At 56.1% G+C, this 24,163-nt stretch overlaps 1 protein-coding gene across 1 annotated transcript in view; it reads right to left on the minus strand.

Annotated features, from left to right (window-relative positions):
- Positions 1-214: 214 nt before the first annotated feature.
- Positions 215-24,163, minus strand: part of CACNA1C (calcium voltage-gated channel subunit alpha1 C) — a 473,070-nt gene continuing 449,121 nt past the window's right edge. Inside the window, exons 35-47 of the mRNA XM_059935013.1 lie at positions 20,318-20,483; positions 19,629-19,756; positions 18,892-18,988; positions 18,473-18,575; positions 13,950-14,051; positions 11,768-11,895; positions 11,291-11,425; positions 9,264-9,622; positions 7,200-7,328; positions 5,330-5,436; positions 4,742-4,845; positions 3,018-3,347; positions 215-1,954 (exon numbers count right to left, since the gene is read on the minus strand). Coding sequence (XP_059790996.1) covers positions 1,652-1,954; positions 3,018-3,347; positions 4,742-4,845; positions 5,330-5,436; positions 7,200-7,328; positions 9,264-9,622; positions 11,291-11,425; positions 11,768-11,895; positions 13,950-14,051; positions 18,473-18,575; positions 18,892-18,988; positions 19,629-19,756; positions 20,318-20,483 — 2,191 coding nt within the window. The 3' untranslated portion in view covers positions 215-1,651. The remainder of the gene's footprint in view (positions 1,955-3,017; positions 3,348-4,741; positions 4,846-5,329; positions 5,437-7,199; positions 7,329-9,263; positions 9,623-11,290; positions 11,426-11,767; positions 11,896-13,949; positions 14,052-18,472; positions 18,576-18,891; positions 18,989-19,628; positions 19,757-20,317; positions 20,484-24,163) is intronic.

The raw sequence follows: 24,163 nt of genomic DNA on the forward strand, positions 1-24,163 counted from the left end.
CGGGACCCACACGGGTAGTGCCGGCACTTGTCACACAAATGACAAGAAAAGCTGTCCCCTTTTTCCCCAGCCACACGTAGAAAAGCACTTAAGAGCTCAAAGGTGAAGCTTGTCACACTCCAAATACAAAATGATTTACTTACATGCAGCAAATATACAAGAAGTGAATCCAAAAACAAACTTAATTCATTATATTCGCTTGGCACAATTGCAATTCAGTTTTAAAAAAATATTTGTAAAATACTGAGACTGACCTGAATTCAAGTATAACGGTCTCTTCAGCAGAAACACCATCAATGCAGTAAAACATTACACGGAACAAATCGAAGCAAAACGCCTTCTGAGTTTCTCCCTTAAATTTCTGTGTGGTTTTTTTTAAACACAGTTTTAATGCCAACACAACTCACAACTGTATTTTTAAAATGAATATTATTGCATTGTTTTTGCATATCTTGTGGGACAGAAAATGCAGAGTTACTGATTCCCGTTTCAGAAGCAGAGACAGTGGTTTGCTTTTGCTTTCAAACGGCCCCAGATTCAGAGCTCCCCACCCTTAAGCCCCAAGGGGAACTGCAGGCGGACTGGCGGCCCGGGCGCACGTGGCTGCAGACTCAGCCCACGCCCGCACACACACAACCCACCGTACACACGGCACACACACTCGCAGAGACCTCGTGCTGCTTCCTCTCTCGGGCACACGCTACTACACACATTTGTGCAAGACCCTACCAAGTGCATTGCTGATCACCTTTAAATTATGAAACCAAACAGAAGAAATCTTGTCGCTACCTAAGGAAATGATAGCAAACTATTGGGCATACACAACGGCTGGTAAAACTCTCCCACGGCGGCTCTATCGAATCCTCCGTAGAAAAGGAAACCACGACCGTTAAATAATACAACAAAACTGAACCCGATTTACATTTGCAAAAGTGAAACCGGTAAGGTGGGTGGCTGCAAAACTCTGTAAACACCCTTCTCCCTCCCCTCCCCCTGGGAAAACAAAAGTATAAAAAAACGAAACCCCCCAAATGAAAACTGCAACATGCGGTGAAGAAAAATGTCAAACCCCCAAACAGAAGAGCGCTGGACAGACGCTCAGCACCACCGGTCTTGTCCCGGCGGGCGCGCCCCTCCCCCGGCGCCGACGGAGTGGCGTGGCTGTGACCATGGCCGGGTGGGAAGGGGGTCCAGACACGGGTGGCGCAGGGGGCAGTGGCCAGCCTTGGCTTGGAGCTGCAGCGCCCCCCCCTTCCCAGGGCCCGGCCGGGGCCTCCTTCTTTCCGTGAAGGCACAGGGCCCTGGCTCTATGGCGACAGTGAGGCTCATACAGAATATGTGCAAAATGAGTTCTTGACAAGCAGAGTTGAAAGACACCCGTTTGGCGTAGGGTCCTTTGGGCGAGGGCTGAGGGAGCCGAGGCGGCCGCGGGGGGCCCCCTCCCTGGTGCCCGTGCCCTCCCCCCACCGCTCCCCGCCGGACTCGGACCGCGGCTGCTTCTCTCCCGGCCGCCGACTCGGTCTTGTCCCTACGAAATGAATGAAGACGCTGTTCCGGTTAACTCCAGGTCACGAGAACAGTGAGGCACTTCTGAAACGGACCCATTAGGAACATGGAGACAAATAAAAACCCGGCATCTCCGGCCCGGCTGCTACAGGCTGCTGGCGAAGGCCCTGCTGTCCCGGGGCTCCTCTCCGCACTGGCGGGGCTCGGGGCTGGGCGCCCAGGCCGCGTCCTCCGCGCCCCCCTCTCGGTCTGGCCCCGGGTCCCTGCAGTTTGCACACGGGAGCAGGGTGCCGTTGGGGCTCTGCCGGGCGCCCCCGCTAAGGATGTTGTCGGCCGCGCTCTCCATCTCCTCGATGGTCATGTCGCAGGCGTCGGCCAGCTCCTGGGTGGTGGCCTCGAGGAACTTGGGATCCTGAGCAAACTGCCCCAGTCCTTCTGAGATCAAGACCTGGGGGAGAGGGGGCCGGGACGGCGTTACTCCCGAGCCCGGCTCTTCCCTTCGGGGCCGGCCCAGGGGCTTCCGACTGGTCACTGCGGGAGGAGAGTGTGTGTACGCGCGTGCGTGTACTCGTGTGTGTGTGCGCATCATGTGAGTACACGTGTGTGTGCGCGCACCCGGCAGGAGTGGGACGGAGCGCCCCTGCGGGCACTAGGGGCGTGCGGGCCGGAGGAGAGATGGCGGGGCGGGGGCACCGTCATCAAACGCAGGCAACCTGGGTGCACGGAGGCCACGGGGGCCCTGGTCCTTCCCTCCCGCCCACCCGGCGCCCCAGGATGCCCACGTGACTCTTTCCAGGAAACCTTCTGTCTCCTCTGGTGACACCTGGCCCAGTGCCACTGGCTGCTTTTATGGGGGTGAGGATCCCGGGGAGGATGCGTGTGTGCGTGTGTGTGTGTGTGCATGAGCACGCGTGCATGTGCAGGACACACCCGGCCCCTGCCCGCTCTGTCCCGAAGCGTCTGCCCCCTTCCTGGTGGCCTCGGGGAGCAGTAAGTGAGCCTGGAATACACCGCCCCTCCCCCGCCCGCTCCCCACCTGCCTCGCCCGCTCCTCCCACCCCACGTGCCCCCACGGCCTCCCCCCCCCCCCCCGGGCCTGCTCCCCACCTGCCTCGCCCGCTCCTCCTGCCCCACGTACCCCTACGGCCCCCCCCCCCCACCCGCTCCGTACCTGCCTCGCCCGCTCCTCCCGCCCCATGTGCCCCCCCGCCCCCCCCGCCCGCTCCCCACCTGCCTCGCCCGCTCCTCCCGCCCCACGTGCCCCCACGGCCCCCCCCCGCCCGCTCCCCACCTGCCTCGCCCGCTCCTCCCACCCCACGTGCCCCCACGGCCCCCCCACGGCTCCCCTGCTCCCCGGCCAGTGTGACCGCCCTTCCTCGGCCGGGCTAGGCGCTCACGCGGACTTGAGACCTGACTGAGGGTCTTTCTGGCCAGGAGACTTGACACCCCCCAGGGCCCCTCCACTCTGCCCGTGGGGCCCCTGCCCGGCCCGTGTGGCTCGGCCTACTCACCGCCTCCACCAGGCTGCTGGCGCTGCCGTGGAAGGGCCGGCCCCGGGGCCCCGCCGGGCTGGGCACAGTGAGGGACACGGGCCGGGCCCTCCGGATGCCGCCGCCGGCCCCGCAGGGCGTGGGCTCCCCGGCCCAGGGGCCGCAGTGGACGGATGGGAAGCTGCTGGTGAGCTTGTCGCTGGACTCGGCCCCCTCCAGCCGCAGTGTGGGCACAGGCCGCGGGGGCCAGGCCGGGCCTGGCGTGGCAGGGGGCGTGGCATGCGGCGGGGGGAGGGCGCCAGGGGGATGGCTTCTCTGCAGGAGGGGGCTCAGGCCCGCCACCGCCAGCGCCTGTGGACACGACACGAGAGTGCGGGTCAGGGGGCCTCAGCTGTGTCCCACTGCCTGGCGCTCGCACCCTCTCGGTCAGGCATCCGGACCTGGGGCCGGTCTCAACCGCCCTAAATAGACTCTGTGACCATCAGTCTGCGGGGATCTTTCTCCTCTAAGCTCAGAAAGCCAAGGGCCAGGGGGATCCAGGTCACCTGCTCTCCAGCCCTGGCCCCGTCCCCCGTGAGCCACGGATCCTCTCCACCTGCTCTGACATGACGGGTCCAAGGAAGCAACACTGCCTGGTGGGGAGGCTCAGCCCGAGGGGCAGAGAGGGGGGGAACGTGGGCGCAAGGGTCAGAGGGCAGCTCAGAAGCATAAGGGGAGGCTGTAAATCGAGGGAGGTTTTCCTTCCAGCACGATAAGCAGAGACAGGTGAAATCAGCTTCTAGAAATCTCTCAGAGAAGCACACGCGGCATCCCGCAGCCTGCTGGCCTCCCTGCCCACTGCTCTCGAGGGCCCCCAGTCTGGGGTCCTGGGTCCCTGGGGATCTGAGGGAAGTGTAAGGTTCTGCTCGACATTCCAGAAAGCCCTGTGGAGACCACGCGTATTCGTGCGACGGCACACAGGCTGATCAAAATCGTGTATTTCCTTGAGCAGAAATACCATCGCCCTGGCAGAGCCACGCTGGCTGTCTTATGCCAACTGTAAGCTTTGATTGGCACTGAGTGCCTTTGGGGATAAAAAAGTCATTTAAAGCAAAGGCCCGTGGTAAGGGAGTATGTAATCACGGAGGTAAGAAGGTGGGGAGAGTCTAGTTCAGACCCTAATTGTTTAGCTGTTGGAAATCTCCATCAGTTCCAGGGTCCTAAGAGCAGCTTGATGCTGGGGTCTTGGATTTCGCCATCTTTTGGCATCACCCAGGCCAAGAGCCGGTTCAACTACTGAATCTGCCTGGACCCGCTTTCCTGACATCACCCCTGTCCCTGACCACGCTGCTGGAACACTCTCTGGTCATTTCCATATTCCAGTGGGTGGATTTTTGTGCAGCTAAACGTCCAGGTGTCTTATGGCTCTAGGTATGACCGCACCTGCCTGTCGTGTAGCCATTTCTGGGGAGGGAACATCTGGCCACTGGGAGGAGAATCCTCAGGCCAACCCGGAGCAGCTGGTCCTTCCGGCCTCCAGAGGGGCTCCTGCTCCCCAGGGCCTCCCGGGTCTCCCGCCCGGGAGAGCACGGTCCTCGTGTGGCAAGAGCCCCCTCCCCGGGGGCTGTTAGGGCCAGGGGTGGGGACACAGCCGTGGTCTGGACAGGAAGGCTGATGGGCATCTGGGGGATTTGCTGCACGATCATCACGGGGTTTTCTAGCCTGCTAGGTGGTGGCCTGTGGCCTGTCCCAAAGTGGGGGGCTACCTGATGGTGAACGAGATGCAGGGGCAGGACTGTCTTCTGAGAGATGTCTCCCCCGGGATTCTTCTGTCGCTTCAGACACTCAAGGTGGAAGGAGGCCCTTCGACCTGCAGAGCAAGTGATGGGTCAGCACAGAAGATGACACGGGGGACTTCCCTGGTGGCGCAGCGGATAAGACTCTGCGGTCCCAATGCAAGGGGCCCGGGTTCGATCCCTGGTCAGGGAACTAGATCCCACATGCATGCCGCAACTAAGAGTTTGCACGCCACAACTAAGGAGCCTGCATGCTGCAACTAAGGAGCCGGCGAGCCACAACTAAGACCCGGCGCAACCAAATAAATAAATAAATATTAAAAAAAAAAGAGAGAGAGAAGAAGCTGACACGGCCCCGCCGGCTCACACCGAGGGAGGGACAAGGATGTCCCCTCCCCCCGCCCCTCCCTGAGATGCCGCATTAGCACACGTCCAGCCCGGGTCCAGCCCAGCCGTGGGCCACTTGAGCCCCACGAGGTGACGTTCCTCAGTCACCCCTGTGTGCCTGGCCACCGTCACGGGGGAGTGGCCACCTTTAGAGAGAGGGTCTGAGGTTACCTAGGGAGGCGGAGCGCAGGAAGCCCCTCTTCGGGGAGAGACGGACGTCTCTCCTGTCCTCCTCGGGGGGCGCCAGCTGCCGATTCTCGTCGTCCTGGTAGGAGAGCCTGCAGCAGAGGACACTGGGCACCGTCACCTCCGGGCAGCCTGCTTTTTCCCTTAGTGAGGGGACCCCACTCTGTGCTCTCTAAAGGCCGCGCTCTCTGCTGTCACAGGTGTTCCCGCTCCTTCCGCCTGTGCCCCGTGTGTCCCCCCGCACTTGTGATTCGAGGCAGGGGGACCCCCGCTGCTGAGAAAGCTGGAAACAAATTCTGGGCCTGCAGCTTCTCTCCGCGATGGCGTGCTCACAGGCGGGTGCCGTCTACCACGGCCACTCCCGGCGCGAGACCACGCTCGTGCCCGCTCGCTCTCCGGGCCAGCCCACCCTTGGTCAGCAAGAGCGCGAACATGCGGTCATCGGTGAGGGGCAGCTGCGGGCCCTTGGGGGTGTCTAGTGAGTCAACAGCTGCTGGGCCTTCTAGCGGGGACTCGGTGGCCCAGGGCACACGACAGACGTGCCCAAGGGCTGGACTCGGGTCCATGATTACCTTCCCCGAATCCGCTGCACCCGAGAGCCTCTGTTCTACCTTGGCCTGGGCTATTTCACTGAAAAAAGCCATTGTAGCCCCTAAGCTGATTTTGCAACCCCTAGTGGAGCCGTCTGCACCCCAGACGCCCGCGTGTGTTCTAAGCCCTTCGTGTCACAGACGAGGCCACCGCCTGTGCCTGGCGTGACTCCATGTACTTTGAGGACAGAGCCTGTGCTCCTGGCGTGCTGTCTGCAAGCATTTGCAGACATGCAGGGAAGGTTCTGGACAAAACCCACCATGCTTGCCTCTCACGTGCAGCTTGGTCACCCTCCCTACTACATTTTCTTCTTATCCAGACCGTAACCACTCTTGAAGACCCAGCTTCTGGGTGACCTTGTGCCTGGTGCCTCTCTCCGACCTTGACCTTCTCTGAACGTCTGTACTCTCGCTGTTTGCACCACTCTGTGAGCAGCTACTTAGGAAATCTTTATTTTCCCCCTCTGAGATCCTCTTAGCTCCTTAACGAGCCTGTGACCTCCCTTGGTTGCCGAGGCCGGTTCGTCCACCATCTAGCAGAGGGCCTGCAAGCACCAAGCACGCACCAAGAGCCCAGACGGTGGGAACAGATGCTTTTCTTGACTTCTCGGGTATGTGGCCGTGTGTTAATCTGCATCCTCTGAACAGCGAAAGCTGAAAGGGCTGGTCCTTCCTTGTGATAAAGTGTTCCTCTCAGGAAATCTTCTAACACAGGTTCAACTTTGTGAACGCAACTCACAGTCACAAATACATTTTATGGGACTTGGCAACAAATGCTTCACAAAATAATACCACCTTTGTGACTTTGAATACGCTATTTCCTATTGTCCTTTTCTATCCTATTCTATGCTATTCTGTGCTATGATTTCTTTTAAAAGTGTTGATTGTAACTGACTAAGCAAATGTCACAGCTTCCTAATGGGTCTGGATCTGCAGTTTAAAAACCCTTCTCTTAAAAAATTCCGGCTGTGATGGAAATCTCAGCTATGGCTGACAACAGCGCCCTCTGCTGGCAGCTTTATTATAGGCAGCTTCACGAATATTTAATTGTCAGTATGTACACGTGTCAAGAAAGCCTAGGAAACAACGTTTAGCAGTTTTCCTGAAAGCATCGTGTCATGAGGAAGAGCCAAGCCAACCAGGGGACCGTGTCTATGAGGGTGGGGGGCTTCCTCTGCTTTGAAGCTGCCAGAGGAGGATTCCAGGGACCCGCCCGTCACCCCCTACCCTCCCCTTCTCGGGCAGCCTTGGAGGGCAGAGCTCACATCTCCGTGGAGATCAGGCTGGGCTCGCTGCCGTACTCGGCGTCCTCATCCGCCCTCAGGTCACAAGTCTCATCCCGCGGAGCCTCCTCCTGACACACCATGGCTATCAGGCTGTCCCGGGAGGGGCACCTAAAGTGTCCGGGGTAGAGACAAAAGTCAGCAACCGCCAGCCCCTCCCCTCCCCCCGGCAGGTGAGGCATCACACACACACACACACACACACACACACACACACACACACACACGACCACTGATGGAGCCGAGAAGTGTTACCATAAGGGTTCCATGCGGGGAAGGGCCTCCGGGTTAGGATGCAAGGGGATGTGAGTTCTGACCCGGTTCAGTTACCCTCTGGGGTAAGTCATGTAGCCCACCCATGACTAGTGTCCCCACCAGTAACACCGTCTGCCTGCCCGGCTCAGGGCCGGCTGCACTATTGGGGGGAACTAGGGAGGGGGTGGTCCCTTCCCTCTACTGCAGACAGCCAGGCCTGTGGGCATTTGTTGGGCAGCGCTCAGGACTTCCTGGTGTCATACGTGACATGCTCTTGATTTGGTGTTGACTCCTTAGAGCAAAGCACAGAGGAGAGGCCTCACAAAGGGGTTCGTTCTTCTGAGCAGTGGGGAGTGAGCCTGGGTCCCCCTCGAGCCTGAGCCCCCCTGAGCTGGAGACCCTCTGCACCCGAATGTGCCTCAGACTGAGCTGCTTCCCCTCCAGGCCCTGGTCTTCTGCTCGCTTGGTCGTGTGCTCTTCAGCTCTGGTCTCCGCCCTCCCTTTCCTGTCTGTGTCCTGCTTGGTGCCTCCCTCCACTTTTCTTCCTACAGGTCCTGAGTGCTGGGGCCCACTTTATGCTCAGACCCCCAGGGCCTCTGGGAAATATTCCAGCGTATCCTCTCAGATCTGGGTGCTGGGTCAGTGTCCAGCTTTGACCCTGGGCCTGCAAGCCACTCAGGGAGGGTCCGGGCGGATCTCTGGGGGAGGCCCTGACCGACGGTGCCCTCCCCGCAGTTGAATGACACAGCAGATGCTGAATGCTCTTGCTGGCGTGGGAGGGGCGGGATGTGGAGGAGCTTGGTGAGGCACAACGCATGAGCTGGAGACGCAGAACGGCGCAGGCCAGCAGCTCCACCCCTGCGGGCCGCCATGTGCAGGACGTGAGGCCAGAGCTGGGCCACCGCACTCAGCCGTGAGCTGCGACGGGCGGGACACGGCCCAGGCTGGAACCTCGGCTAACGCGGGCGTGATGAAGGGACGTGAACACCGGGAGGCTGGGAGCTGGCCTCTGGGATGAATGCAGCTCAGGACACTTGTCCAGGGATTTAGAAAAGATCACTTCTGGATCTGAGCTGGAGGGGAGGAAAGGAGGTCTGCCCCAGAAACGGGGCTGCTGGGGGCTGCTGTCCCGCTCAGAGGGGCAGCTCAGCTAAGGGTGAAGTGTTCAGATCCTCCCGGGCCTGGGAGCCCGGAGCTGCTGATATAAATGAGGCACTTCCCGAGGCCCAGAGCGTGGAAGTAGGCGCCGACCGCCCCAGCACATCATAGCAGTGGGTCCTGGGGCACCAGGGAGCAGTGGGTGGGAGGAAAGAAAGGGACAGGAGCCGGGAGACGCCGTCAGGACTGCCAGGAATGATCCCGCATGGGGGCAGAGCAGGCAAGCGCCCAGCAAACGGCCTCCTGCCTCCAGAATGCCCCCTCCCGGGGACGAGAAGGGCACAAAGAAGAGGGGGTGGGCCTGCCCCATCCCCTGGGGGCCCAAGGCCAGGTTTGGGCAGAGACTTGAGAAAGGCCCAGGGGACGGAGACGGTGGTGTCCCCAGGATGCAAACATCTCGGGCATCGGAGCCAGGGCCCCTCTGCTCCGGGGGAGAGAGCAGAGAAGGCCCCGTCCCGAGGCACGCGCCTCAGGACACCTGCTGGCCAGCGGGGCCACGGGGCCTCCCGAGCACGGCTGCAGGACCCGGGAGGCCGCGTTGGCCGCCCTCTGGCCAGCAGCCTCCACCCCAGCTGGAGGGCTGAGGGGTCAAATGCTCCTCCCCAAGCCCCTGCCGTGCACCCCCTTGCTCACCTCTTGGAGCTGAGCCTCCACGAGGCCCCCTGCACCCGGACAGTGGGGGACAAGGGGGGCCCACGGCCCTCCACGGTGCTGACGCTGACGGCACCGGGCTGGCCGGCGGGGCGGGGGCAGCGGCCCAGGGCGGTGTTGTTGGCGTTGTTGATGTTGGCGTTGGAACCCATGGACGAGTAGCTGCTGGGGGTGAAGGTGGAGTCCACCAGTTTCTCGTGGGAGGGCGACTCCGCGTCGTCCTGGCTGGTGCCCGCCTTGCTGATGTGCAGAGGGCGCTGGGTGGTGAAGGTCTGGGGGAAGGTGCTCCGGCTGTCGCTGGGGTAGTAGCCCACGTGGTTGCCGAACAGGCCGCCGGCCCTCTGCAGGCGAGACGGAGGGGTGGGTGGGGGGTGGCCCGCCCACGGCCGCCTCTCCTCCACCCGGAGCTCAGCCCCGCCAGGCAACACGTGGCCGAGTCTGGGGTGGAGACCCTTCACTGCAGCAGTGGGGCATGTGAGGGCCGAGGGGTGGAAAAAGGGGCCCGAAGGTTCTAGTGGGATTTAAAAAAAGGAATCCAACTGGCTCACTGAGCTAGGAACTACGTTGGCCAAACGGTTCTGAGGATAAGAAGGGCTTAGTTACTACACCAATTACACTCTGGCCTCCTTTCCCCTGGGAGAGTCTTAGATTTCAAATCGGAACCAGTGTTTTCCCCCGACTTCCCCCCTTGTCCCGGGCAAGTGGACAAGTAGCTACCTGCAAGGCTGGGGGTCTCTTGGGGTCACACTGACATGCTAGTGTGTCCCCGAGGCCATTCAGTGATGGACATTTCACAGTGACAAGGAGGAGGGTGGTGAGGATGGGACAGCCTCAGGGTGACGGGCTCCTCTCACCCCCATGTTTCCACCGCCTGGGAGCCTGCTGGGGCCGGGAGGCGGGGTGAGAGGCCCTAGCGCAGTTCTGGGTGGTAGCGTCTCACTTGCTACAGGACTTTTAGCCAAATACCTTGGGGGTTCGTGAAGAGAGCTGGGTGCAAGGGCCCCGGAATTCCAGCAGGCACTAGTTTTCACTGTTAAAACTGATGGCAGGGGCTTCCCTGGTGGCGCAGTGGTTAGGAATCTGCCCGCCAGTGCAGGGGACACGGGTTCGAGCCCTGGTCCGGGAAGATCCCACATGCTGCGGAGCAACTAAGCCCGTGCACCACGACTACTGAGCCTGCGCTCTAGAGCCCGTGAGCCACAACTACTGAGCCCACGTGCCACAACTACTGAAGCCCGCACGCCTAGAGGCCGTGCTCTGCAACAAGAGAAGCCACCGCAGTGAGAAGCCCATGCACTGCAACAAAGAGTAGCCCCCGCTCACTGCAACTAGAGAAAGCCCACGTGCAGCAACGAAGACCCAAGGCAGCCAAAAATAAATAAATAAATAAATTTATAAAATAGATTAAAAAATAAATTAAATTAATTTAAAAAAAATTAAAAAAAATATATATATATAAAACTGATGGCAGCCTCGGTATCCAGGAGGTGAGAGAGGAGGCCGGAGGGGGCTTTGGGGCCTGGAGACCTCATGGTCTAAGTCAAGATCGCCACTGGCTTCCAGACCTCTGCTGCCTGATACCGCACATCTTCTGGTGTTTTCAAGAGAGGCTAGAAGTCTAGATTTTTATTTGAACGTGCCAGATTTTCCAATGTTGGCAAACAAAATAGGTCTGTGGATTCGATGTGGCCCAAAGGCCAGCACTTTGCAACGTGTAATGTAGAACCGTCTCCTAAAAAGCATTTCCTCAGGAAAACGGCTCCCTCCCGCCTTCTCCAAGGGCCAGTGACGCTCTGTGAGCTGCCGGTCCCGGAGCCCCGGCTTGAGAAGGACCAGGCTTGGATGAGGTGGAGGGATGGGAGAGGGTTGGGGGGAGGGGCTGGGGGCGGGGAGCTGGGGTTCTGCTGAAGACTCAGGGCTTCCTCCCTGGACTCAGGACGCCAGCCCACCCTTCTGCTCCAAACCCAGCTTTACGGAGGCTGAAGACCGCAGCCGGGGCACCCCCCTACCCTGAAGATGTCATCTTCCGAGGCGGCGGACACAGCCTCCTTCATGGCCTTGTCCAGCTCCTCTTCGGCGGTCAGGTCCCCGGAGATGGCCCGGCGGATCTCGGGCCCGAGGTCATGCAGGGTGCGCAGACCAGCCTGGAGCCCAGGGGGACGATGCGTGAGGGCCCTGGTGCCCCAGCTGCCACCCACCCGCCCCTGTGCTTCTCCCCGCAGCAGGCCAGCCTCCGGAGGTCCACGGGGGATGAAGGCACATTGGGAGGGGCTGTTTCGGGGGCGTCAGCAGACCCCCCGGCCAACTCCCCGAGCTCTGAGGGCTGCGAGGCCACAGGAGGGGAGGGTCACCCCTGCAGCATCCACCTTGGGGAAGGCTCAGGGCCCTCAGGAAGGGACCCGCCTTCAGCCAGCCCGTGAGAGCCCCGGACCTGGAAGAGGCGAGAGGAGGGTGCCAGGTCCCCCGGGGGGGCGAGGACCCCTCACCTGCAGGGACAGGGCGTTCCTCTGGGAGGGCTTGCCCACCAGGCCCTGCTCTTTGCGCTTCTTGAATTTCCGGAAATACTCTTGGATCAGGAAAGTAGCGTAAAACTTGCCCACCGTGACCTCATCATCTGAGAGCAAAGGGAAGACAGGGTGAGCAGGGCGTAAACAGCGGGGCTTGGCCAGGCGTCAGGAACCTTTTTTCAGCATCCACGCCTTCTTAAGTTTTCTCAATTAAACTTTTTGGAAGAGGCTCTCCATGCACGTGGTTCAAAAAGACAAAAATATACAAAAAGGTGTGTGTACAGTGAAGAGTCTCTCCCCCCACCTCTTATCAGATAACCATTCTCGTTCGTTTCTTATTTCCCCAGAGATTCTTTATGCAAATGTTTCCTGCAAATAAGCAAACATATTCCTATCCCCTCTTTTTTCACAGAAAAAGTAGCCTATTGTCAAAATTATTTCCCACCTTGCATTTTTTACTTAACTGACCTTGTCGATAAACTTTTTTTTTGATTCCGAAACTCCAGGTTCCCACTGATAATCACCCAGGCCCCTAAGGGCTAGCGTTCTGCTTAAGGGTTGGCGGGAGGGGTCGGTGGGAGGGGTGCAGGCTTCCCATCTTGGTTGGGGCTTTCTAACCCCGTGGCTGGGCTGGTCCCCAAGTGACACAAGACAGAATCAGCCTCCGTCTTGGGAACGAAGTGGGTGGTGAGAAGCGAGTGGGGCCCCGAGGGGAGCAGTTCATGCCCCACGTGGAGCCCCCCCTGCCCCATCTTCCGGTTCTTGGGGGAGGACGGGGCGGAAGGCCTGGAGAAGGCTGCTGGGTTGGATCTGGGGGCTGTGATGGCGCCCCTGCTCCTAGCTGTCTCGTGAGAATAGCCAAAACCACAGCTGCTTGCCTTCCGTCCAGCCGGCAGGGGCCCCAGCCCCACGTGGAGGGGATGTCCGAGCCCTGTCTGCCATGAATCGGGGAAGACTGGCCCTGGTGGGAAGTGTGGCCCCCTTGGACCTGGGTCCTGAATCCGCAGGGCTCTCACCACCAGCCCGGGGTCAGCTACTCAGCAGCTGAGAACCAGCTCCTAGAGCAGGCGTCACAGAACCGGGATGAGGATTAAGGGACATGGTGCGTGTGATGCCAGGCCGGGTGGTGCCCGTCCCCAGGCCGGCCTTCCTTCCGGGGGTGGGTCTCGTCAGGGGTAGCACCCCCTTTTAAGGAGTGTTTTGGGGATGTATGGGACTTCCTCAGTGTCACCGCGATTGTCACCATGCTTTGGGGATGCTGCTGGTGTTAATGGCGTGGCTCTGGATGTGTCCCGAAAAGCACAGCGAATACTACCTTTGTACCCTGCCAAGGTCGTGCCAGACGTCTGTGGGGGGACCTGCCGCTTATAACCACCTGAGCTAAGACCCTAACTTGGCTCCACGTGGGACCTGCACGGCTGTGATATTCCAGAGTTTCCCAGGAACATAACTGCTGTTCAAGTGGATGCAAGACCACTTTGTTTTGTTTCAACCTGAGCAAGAAGGGTTCACATTTCAGAAAACTGTATCCCTGATGGCACCGCTCCGTGAATGTGATCCCCACTGGGCTGGACCCCGTGATCAGTCTGCACTTACCCCACGTGTGTGCCCCAGAGGTGTCTGTACTTATTTAAAGATATTCCATAAGCCCTTACTTCAAAAAGACAAACGCAAAATGTCAACAATGTCAACACTGTTTGTTTCCTTTAAATGCAAACTTATTCATAACAGTGGGTGCAGACGAGAGTTTGGTGAGTTAACTAGAAATTTGGGCCCCTGAGTTGCCCCTGAGTATTTATTTATTGAAAAACATTTGATTTTAACATATTTCGTATTGAAGTGTTGTACTTACACTTTGGCAACTGTATACGGAGGACAGTTGACAGAGTCGACAAACACTGCCCTGGGAGGAACAGGAAGGGGCGTCCCGGGGGGCTCCTACTCCAGGACCCCATCATTCCTAGAGCACCCAGCCTGGCAGGTTATGGGGAAAGCTCTACTTTGCAGAGTTTCCTTGAAGTTCTGCCAAACCTCCAGGCATCAGGGGGTCTAGCTCGGCCTCCTCTGTGACCTCAGGCTTGGACCAAGCTCCAGCCCGAAAGGGCAGGCCTCCCGCAGCCTGGACTCAGGACTCGCACGCGCCCAGGGTGGGGTGACTCACCTCCCGCAGGCGGCACCACCTGGTCCAGCAGCTTCATGCTGGTCCGCTTCCAGATCTTCTTGATGATGGCCCGCAGCTCCTCGTTGGCCTGTTCCAGGTTCCCTGTGGGGAGGGAGACGCAAGGCCGACTGACCAGCTGCCCCTGAGGGCCTCCCGTGGGCTGGTCCTTCTGTGGGAGTGGTGGCCGCGGCCCGTGGGCTCTGCCCGCAATGGCTCTGACCCGTCAGCCCCATAATCTTCTCCCCCGGGGTTCCCGTTGTCCACCTCCGTCCCCTCTTGGCCGCTCTCCCCTTCCTCCCCACCTGCCGCTCGGCCGCCAGGGCAACCCTGCACCCCGCTTGCTGCTTCTCCTTAAGGGGGCCCCTGAGGCCCATGAGACTGCTGGGGCTGGATCGAGCTGGACGGCCACAGGGGCTCCCCCTGGGCCGCCAGGGAAACGTGGGCGACTGGAAGGAAGTGTGGTCCCCCCTGAAGACCCACATGGAGCGTCCATGCTCGGGGCCTCTGTGTCAAAGCCCTTTGCTGAGTCTCCTGCTGGGAGGAGGTGGCAAAACCTTGGCGTGGAAGCAGAAACCAGAAGACAGGGGGTCCTGAGGTTGGGGGCTTCTCTGGCTCTCCTTTCTCCACTGGCAAAACAGGCTTAATTAGGGGCCTCTCTGTGCGCCTCTGGGATACTGGCCTTACAGCCCTGGGAGAGGAAAGCTGAGACCCGCAGCCGTAGGAGAGGACTGGGGGGCTGGCTCTAACACGCCCCCAGCTCTCTCCCACCACCACCAAGCACGCGCCCTGCATGGGCCCTGGGACCGTGAACTCGGGGCCTTACCCTGCGGTCGGGCTATGTTATACGGCACATGTGCCCTTAGGATGGGGAGGCTGTCCAGTGGGGCCTGAGCAATCCCAGGAGTGGATTAGCTCTTCGCAAGGAGAGGGTTCTCAGGGGCAAACTCCCAGTTATCAAATAAATATGTCCTGAGGATGTAAAGTACAGCATGGGGACTACAGTTAACAATACTGTACTGTATGTTTGCAAGTTGCTAAGAGAGTAGATCTTAAAAGTTCTCATCACAAGAAAAAAATTGTAACGTGAGGTGATGGATGTTAACCAGACTTGTGGTGATCGTTTTGCAATAAATACAAATATGGGATCACTATGTTGTTCACCTGAAACAAATGTAATGTTACATGTCAGTTACGACTCAATAAAAAATCACACAAAGCAACAAACAAACAAAAGTAATTCGCGACGGGGGCCAAAGACAAGAGAGGCCTCCGTGGCTGGGAGCAGGGCAGGTGCAGGGCTGCGTGCGGAGCTCGGGGGCCGAGGGGGCACAGCCGAGAGCCGGTCCTGCACCTGCAGCGAGTGAGTCTGCCGCCAGCCTGAGCAAGTCGGAGGTGGACTCTTCCCCGAGCCCCGGGAAGAGGACATGTCCGGGTCAACAGGCTGGTTTTGGCCTGGAGGCCCCACGGCTGGACTCCAGACCTTCAGAGCGGGAGCTGCTGGGGTGGGTGGTGACAGGCAGCGGGCGAGCACAGCAGGCTTAGAGGCCGGCGCCGGGGAGGTGGTCGGCGGTCCCGACACGTGCAGTCGGAGCCCTGATTGACACGACGCTCAGATACACTCGTCTTCCGTGGCGGGCTCAACGGTGCCCCCACGTTGACACCCACCTGCAACCTTAGGCAGCCTGTAGGTAGAAATCTTCGCAGGTGTGTTAGCTGAGATGAGGGCGTGCTCATTGGGGGAGGGGACGACGCTCATCCAATGTGACTGGTGTCCTCGTAAGAGGAGGGGAGGCACAGAGACGCTCAGAGAAGACAGCGGGGGGCGGGGGGAGACGGAGTCAGGGACCGGAGAGACCCAGCTACGTTCCTGGGGGGCCCAGCACTGCCCTCACCACCAGCCGCCAGGACAGGCTGGGACAGACCCCCTCCGCGCCTCCAGAGGAACCCACCCCGCGGACCGCTGGCACCTCGCCTTCAGACTTCTGGCCTCCTGACTGTGAGAGAATGAACTTCTGTTGTTTGAAGCCCCCAGTTTGTGATAATTTGTTACGACAGACCTGGGCAATGACACATCTACCAAAAGGGTCTGTCACTTTTCTCCAAGCCTTAATTCATTCTCACCGTGATCTACGTAACCTTGAACTTCATAACCCTTGCTTCATGTCATCTAAGTGTTTCAGGACATCTTCCTTCTGTATCCTGGGTTGACGGGCTTGGGACATTGCTGGTTCTCTGGAGCAGGTGCTAATTTCTCTCCAAATATCTCAGCTCACAGTCTGAAGGGTAAGGACCATGTGGGACTTAGTCTCCCAAATTTAGATGCTTTCTCCAGTTTCTTTATAGTTGCTTCTAAGAACTCACCTTTGTCTCCCGGACTTAGGAGTTTAACACGTTTGTTGCAGGCGGGGAGGGTGCTTGTCTCTGATGAAGGTTTGCCCCGAGTTGACGTTGTGGGCCCTTTGGGAACTATTCCTTTTTGTCTTTTCTTTTTTGCTTTGGCCGCGCCGCGTGGCATGCGGGATCTTAGTTCCCCGACCGGGGATCGAACCTGTGCCCCCTGCAGTGGAAGTGCGGAGTCTTAACCACTGGACCGTCAGGGAAGTTGCCCTTTTTTCATTTTTAAATTGTATTTTATGGTGGTAAGAACACCGAACATGAGATCTACCCATCTAGCAGAATTTAACGTGAACAATGCAGAATTCTGAGCTACAGAGGTCGTGCTGCTCAGCAGACAAATGTCTGTGTGTTTGAAGTTTCCTTTAATTCTTGGCTTGACTGGTCCCCGCGCGGCTGGCTTCTCCCCTGGTCTCGGGAGAGTGTTTCCTCAGGATGGGCTGGGCGTGTCCGGCTCTAAGGTTGAAGGTTCTTTGTCTGGGACTTGGTTTGCTCTGACGAGCATCTTGACGGTGCTGAGTCCTGGCTCCAAGGTCAGTGTTTCTCGTTCCTCCACGGGATGAAAATTCATATCCTCACTTTACATCAAAACTTAAGGACCACAACACGTTCCTTGCAGTCTTTCTATCTTCCCTCCTTGAAAAAGAAAACCTTCCCTCCTGGATGGAATTGTAACCATAGTCATTGTGGAAAATTTGGAAAGTAACAAAAGTAAAGGAAGAAGGTAAAGGAAGTGAAGAGAAGTCACGGCTGATTACACCGCTCACGACAATCAAGGCTAACATGTTAGCAAACTTCCTTCCAGGTTTCCCCCTAGTCACACACACGCATACACAAAATGTGTGTTCCATCCTTTTGTCGGCAGAAATAGGTCTGTTTACACCTGTTTCAGGTTGAGTTATGGCCTTGGCTACTGAGAGCATATTCTTCAGCCTTAGTTTCTTTTTAGTTCAGCAGCAGAACTTGAACTTTTACAATTTTTTTTAAGATTACCTCATTATTTTGACATGCATCTTGCTGGCCCTGTTCTTTTCCTTCATCTAGGATGTTTCTGTTATTTTCTGAAAGGATTTAGCTGAGAGAAGGCACCTCCTGGCTCGTCCACTGAACTGAATTCCACACGTCCCCACCTTTCTCGTTTTACAAATGAAGAAACTGAGGCAAAGAGAGACTCGCTGACCGTCACACGGTATCAGGGTCCAGTCCCCTGTTGCCCCGCCCAGCGCTCCAGCCTCCTGAGGCTCTGAGATCCAAACGTCAGAAGGGAAAGGTGACACTGCCAGTCCCACCTGGGTTTTCTCTAATTACTGTGCCGGTGGGTTTCAGACTCTGCTCACGTGCATCCCCCGCGGCTGGTGCAGGATGCACGTTCCGAGTTCGGGGCTGGGGCTGGGGCTGGGACTCAGCGTCTCAAACAAGCTCCAACTCCGCGAATCGCAGGAGGAGGCTGGGAGCTTTTGGGAAGCAGCTGCATCTCGTCAGGTGCACCTGTAGCCTTTGCAGAGCGGTTCAATCAGCCGTAAGGACAGCGGGTCATCGAAGCCAAGCTGCTGGCCACAGGTCCCTGTCGTACAACCTGGAAGACGGCCCCTCCCGCCAGGCAACACGGGGGAGCACGCCCCCCCCCCCCCCGTGAGGGAGCCCCGTATGAGGAGCACGGGGCCCTGAGGGAGCACAGAGGCTCTGACCCCCACCTGCTGGCTGGCTGAGCACCTGCATGTAGGTGGGCGAGGGCCGACCTCAGCCCCAGTCACCACGTCCGCTCTGACCCCTTCCCGACCGACACAGGAGTTAAGCTTGCAAGGAGAGTTGAACACTTGAGACCCACTCGCAGCCAGTGAAACCCCACTGTGATGGGGCTCAGCCCCGCTTCAGGTAACACTCACCTCCTGCTCTCTGAACTACACCCAAGGACTTCGAGGTGTCACCCAGGATGAGCTCTAAGAACTATGGGTAAGGAGGCCATTCAAGGAGCAAAGGGCACACGAGCAGACCTGGTACCGCTAATATCCCCAGAGGTGACAGTTACTGCGGGGCTGAGGCTCTGACACGCCGCAGGAGCCGAGCTGGGCTCCGGCTGGTCCACTAGGTCTCCCGGTGGCTCTCCCGGGGCCCCCGGACGACCTTACCTTCCGTTTTGATCCTCAGGGCCGTCCGGACCAGGGCAAACAGGGTGGCGTTGAACATGACCGTCCCATCGCTGTTCAGGGGCATGTTCATGGAGACCAGGCGCTGGGGAAGGGGCGGAGCTGGTCATCACAGCAGCCGGTTCCCAAAGGACCCTCCCGCAGAACCCCCGAGGCAGGAGGATGCTGAAGTGGGGTGGGGGGGCCTTGAAATGCGTGTGCGTGTGTCACCCCGTGTTTCCTTCAGAGTCTGAGAACACACTGTGGGAAGGACCCCTAACGCCTATTCTGGCTCTGGCTCCTTTCTTTAGGCTCATAAAATACTGTCCTCATCCCCGTAGAGGCTTGACGTCCTGACCAAGGTGACAAGAGGCATCTTCCCTCCCATATCGTGTCTCCCACGAGCCCAGCTCATCTCTTACTTTGCAAGCCACGCGGTGAGGGCACAGCTTCCCAAAGCCCAGGGGGGGCTGAATCCTCCGGAGCAGGGTCACCACATCCAGGTGTTTGATGCGACCCCTAGAAGAGGCAGGAGCGGGGGGAAGGTCAGTGCGGTGGTCTCGGCCAGTAGCCCAGGACTCAGGCACCCAGGGTGGGGGATCCCCCTGCAGAAGGAACTCTCCACGGCTGGACCCGAGTGATGAAACTGGTGCTAAGTTGCAGAATTGCACAGCAAAACTCCCAAACCAGTATATACACGTTTAGGTTTTTAAGGAGCAATTTTCCATCAGTGCTATGTTCAAGGTGGAAGGGATTTTAGCAGGCAACGAAATTCTCAATATTACTCCTGCTTCAATGAACTAACCGTCTGACCAAAAGGTATTTCCAGAGTGTCAACCAAACGTCGTGGCTGGATTGATGGACCTATGGCAGAAAGGCAGGCAGGATCTGCCTGGCCCCGGACATCCTGACTCGAGTACCTACCCGAGTTATTCCAACACTGGGCCCTCCTGTCCTGTTCAGCTGAAAACAGCAGGCGTGTTCTGGACTCAGCCAGAGGCCTCCTGTTGCTGGCCCTGACCCTTGACCCCTGTGTCCTGTGCAGTTCAGTGTTTGCTGTGGACCCACCCAGTGCTAACCCGTCTTGCCCCCCTTCCACAGGTGTGGTCACGCAATCCCCTTGCGGCTTTGGGGACTGGGTTTCCCTCTGGGGACTTACTTGGCTTCAGGATCATACTCCGCCCAGATTCTCTTAAATTCGTCCAGATGGTGGGGACCCAGGATGGACCAGTCCCTTGTCAGGTAGTCAAAGTTGTCCATGATGACGGCTACGAAGAGGTTGATGATCTGCGGAGAACAGAGAGCGCGGGGAGATGCCCTCGGAGGCCCTTCCAGGACACATGGTTAGCAGGCCACGCACGGCAGAAGCCAGTGTTTCTGAAGACCGCCCACGTGGCAACACTGAAAACACCGGCCCCTGGAACGTGGCTCTCTTGGATGAGGACCTGACCCAGCTCCCCCTGGGCTTGTGCAGGTGAACCCCACCTGTGGGCTGGCAGCTTCCCTCACACCCAGCTGCCAGGCGGGGCTGCCAGGGATGGGGGTGACTGTCCACCACCCTTCCCTTGCTCCTCATCAAAGTGCCAGAAATGTTTACGTGGCCTCCTGTCCTCGGGGACGACGCCACCACGACAAGAGCTGAGAACGGACGAGAAGGATGCTGGCTGAGCTCACTCTGGTCCAGCTTCACCCCCTCCCTCCAGTGTGGCTGGACCATCCCAGGGACGCAGCCCTCCAGGCCGGCCTCCCCGACGGGGCACCCCCGAGCGTGAGCTGCAGAGACGCAGGGCGCGGCCGGCCCTGGACTGCACGTTTGTCGCCCAAGGCCGCGGGTCCCGCCCGGCTCACCAGAAAGGCGCAGAGCATGTAGAAGCTGATGAAGTAGAAGACAGCGAAGCTGCTGCCGCAGGGCGTCTCCCCCTCGGCGCTGCTGCCCGGTTCCGACTCGGGGGCGCACTTCTTGCCTGGCATGCAGGCCAGCATGATGTCCTGCCACGCCTCCCCGGTGGCGCACCTGGTGAGAGACCACGGCCCAGAGCGGCTCACAAGGCCCCTCCCTCCCCCCCCTCCCCGGGGGGAACCGCTAAACTGAGCCTGGGGTTTGCCAGCCCCCCGGCGCTGATACATCCACCACATAGGAAAACGTGCAGCATTGTTTTGAATGTCTGAAAATTTTCTGTGAGAGATAACAAACTGTACCTTTTCTGCAAAGTCCCTCCTTTTGCAATCCATGTTAAGTTTTGAGATTTAGCCATTTGGATACATTTTAGCTCTGGTTCATTCATCCTTTGCAGCAGATCCTCTATGAGTATACCATTAAAAAACCCCACCGCCCTGTTAAGGCTTTTCCTTTCTTTGCTGTCTTGCTGTCACGAAGGAGCCTGCAGTCACCACACAGGGCAGTCAGACGCCTGCTTCGGGGGGGAGTTGCCAGTGGACGGCAGGTGTGTCCTCACCGTACCGGCCGCTCCTTGTTCTCCAAGGGTCTGCCCAATTGGCGCTCCTGGCATCGCTGCCCTACAGACTTGGCAGCTCTTTCCTCAGCTTTATTGAGGCAGAATAGACAAATAAAACTGCAAGCTAGAGCGTAGATCATGATGATTTGATTGATGTGCACATTGTGAAAGGAGTATTCCCACCTAATTAACACATCCATCCCCTCACAGATTTAAAAAATTTTTACTTTTCTTTTTTTGGCGAGAACATTTAAGTTCTACTGTCTTAGCAAGTTTCAGTGATACGATCAGTGTCATCAACTATGGTCACCACGTTATAGGTTAGATCTCGGACCTCATCCACCTTATGGCTGACAGTTTGTGCCCTTTTACCAGCCCCTCCCCATCCCATGCCCGCCCCCCCCCACAACCACTTTTCTATTCTGAATTTAGACTTGTCAACTCTTGGTATTAGTGAATTTTAAAAAATGTTGCTCGGACTTCCCTGGTGGCACAGTGGTTAAGAATCCACCTGCCAATACAGGGGACAAGGGTTAGAGCCCTGATCTGGGAATATCCCACATGCCAAGGAGCAACTAAGTCCGTGCACCACAACTACTGAGCCTGCGCTCTAGAGCCCACGAGCCACAACTACTGAGCCAACGAGCCACAACTACTGAAGCCCGCGCACCTAGAGCCCGTGCTCTGCAACAAGAGAAGCCACCACAATGAGAAGCCTGTGCACCACAATGAAGAGTAGCCCCCGCTCGCCACAACTAGAGAAAGCCCGCGCACAGCAACAAAGACCCAACGCAGCCAAAAATAAATAAATAAATTAAAAAAAAGGTTGCTCATATGATGGGTGTAAAATGATAACACACTGTTGTTTTAATTTGGTTTTAAAATGATGAATAGGGTGAGAAATTTTATTTCATCTGCTGAATCTCAGGTTCATGTTTTTGCCCGTCTGTCTCATGGGCTATTTGTCTTCTTGTTCATTTGTAGGGTCTTTATACTTTCTTTATATTAATCCTCTGTCAGTTGTACACATTGCAAGCAGTGTTTTCCAGTCTGTGGCTCGTTTCCAGCTTTATTGATGGTGTATTGTGATGAATCCAAGTTTTACATTTTAATGTGGTCAAATCATAATTTTTCTTCTGTTTTGTGCTTTTTGCAACTTGTCTAAAAAAATCCTTCCCTATTCTAGGTCATAAAAATATTCTCCAGTATGTTCTAAAAGGCCCAAGTTTTGTTTTTCATAATAATTTCATAATAACCCATTAATATGGAATTTATATGGGGGCTCCATATGAGGTAGAAATATGCTTTATCTTTTTCTGTCTAGATAACCAATTTTCTTAATACAATTTATTGAATAGTCCACCTTTACCTACATATGTGAAATAGCTCTTCTGACATAAATCGCATTTCCATACGTGTATGAGTCTTGTGCCAGCCTCTTCGTTTTGTTCTATAGGTTTATTCATCTGTCTTGACTTCAATGTACCACGCTGTCTTAATCACTCCAGGTTTACAGCAAGTCTTGATCTCACACAGAGAGTCAGTACTTCCAGCCTGCTGTCCTGCAGAGCTGTCTTGGCTTTTCCCTTTCCTTTTCCTTTTCGATTCCACAGACACATTAGAATCAGCTTGTTAAGTTCTATGAATAATCCCACTGAGACTCTTACTGGAACTGCATCAACATATAGATTAACTAGAGGAATTTGACATCTTTTTGCTATTAAGTCTCCTAACCATGAACCCGATCCACCTCTCCATTTATTTAGGCTTTTTAAAATGTCTTCTAATGAAAGTTTATAATTTCCCTATATATATCTTTCATTAGATTTTTTTCTAGGTAGTTTACTTAAAATAAACAAATAAAATGTTGCTACTATAAATGATACCTTTAAAAAGTTATATTTTCTGTTTGCAACAGATGCGGAGGGAATACTATTGACTTTATATATAGAAGATCTGCTGAACTCTCTTATTATTCTGTGGTTTCTCTTGTATAGTCACATAGTAATCGAGTTTCTAAAAGATGTTTTATTTACATATTTTCTTTTTAAAATTGTGGTAAAATACACACAACATGAAATTGACCGTCTTAACCATTTTTAGTGTACAGTTCGGTGGCATTAAACACACCCACAGTGCTGTCCTACCATCACCACCATCCATCTCCAGAACTCTTTTCATCTCGTAAAACTGAAAATCTATGCCTCTTAAACAGTAACTCTCCTCCCCTCCCCCCTACACCTGGCACCCACCATTATACTTTGTGTCTATGATTTTGACTAAGTACCTCACGTGAGTGGAATCATACAGAAAACTTGTCCTTTTCTGACTTTTTTCACTGAGCATAATGGCCTCAAGTTTCATCCATGTTGAAGCAGGTGTCAGAATTTCCTTCCTTTTTAAGGCTGAATAATATTCCACTGTGGTATAACCACGTTTTCCTTTTCCATTCTTCTCCTGATGGACCTACAGTTGATTCCATGCTCTAGCTATTGTGAATAATGCTGCCATGAACAGAAGTGTACAAATATTTCTTTGAGACCCTGCTTTCAATTCTTTTAGGTATATACACACAAGTGGAATTGCTGGATCATATGGTATTTTTAATCTATTTTTAATATTTTGAGGAACCGTTGTACAGTTTTCAACAGTGGCTGTTTCCATTTTACATTCTTACACGTAATGCACAAAGGTTCCAATTTCTCCACATTCTCATCAGCACTTGTTTTTCTGATAGCAGCCATCCTGATGGGTATGGGGTGGTATCCCATTGTGGTTTTGGTTTGTATTTCCCTGATGATTAGTGATGTTGAACATCTTTTCCTATGTTCATTGGCCATTCACATATCTTTTTTTGAGGAATGTCAAGTCCTTTGCCCATTTTTAAATTGGATTGTTTATTTTCTTGTTGTTGAGTTTGGCAATCAATTTTTTTGGCATTTAATTTTTTCCTCTTCTCCAATTCTTTTTTTTTTTTAAAGAGAAACCTACTACTTATTTATTTATTTTTTTTAAAGATTTATTGATTGATTGCTATGTTGGGTCTTCGTTTCTGTGCTAGGGCTTCCTGCAGTTGTGGCAAGCGGGGGCTACTCTTCATCGCGGTGCGCGGGCCTCTCACTATTGTGGCCTCTCTTGTTGCGGAGCACAGGCTCCAGACGCGCAGGCTCAGTAGTTGTGGCTCACGGGCCTAGTTGCTCCGCGGCATGTGGGATCCTCCCAGACCAGGGCTACGAAC

Source organism: Balaenoptera ricei, chromosome 10 (assembly GCF_028023285.1).
Source record: "Balaenoptera ricei isolate mBalRic1 chromosome 10, mBalRic1.hap2, whole genome shotgun sequence".
NCBI lineage: Eukaryota > Metazoa > Chordata > Mammalia > Artiodactyla > Balaenopteridae > Balaenoptera > Balaenoptera ricei.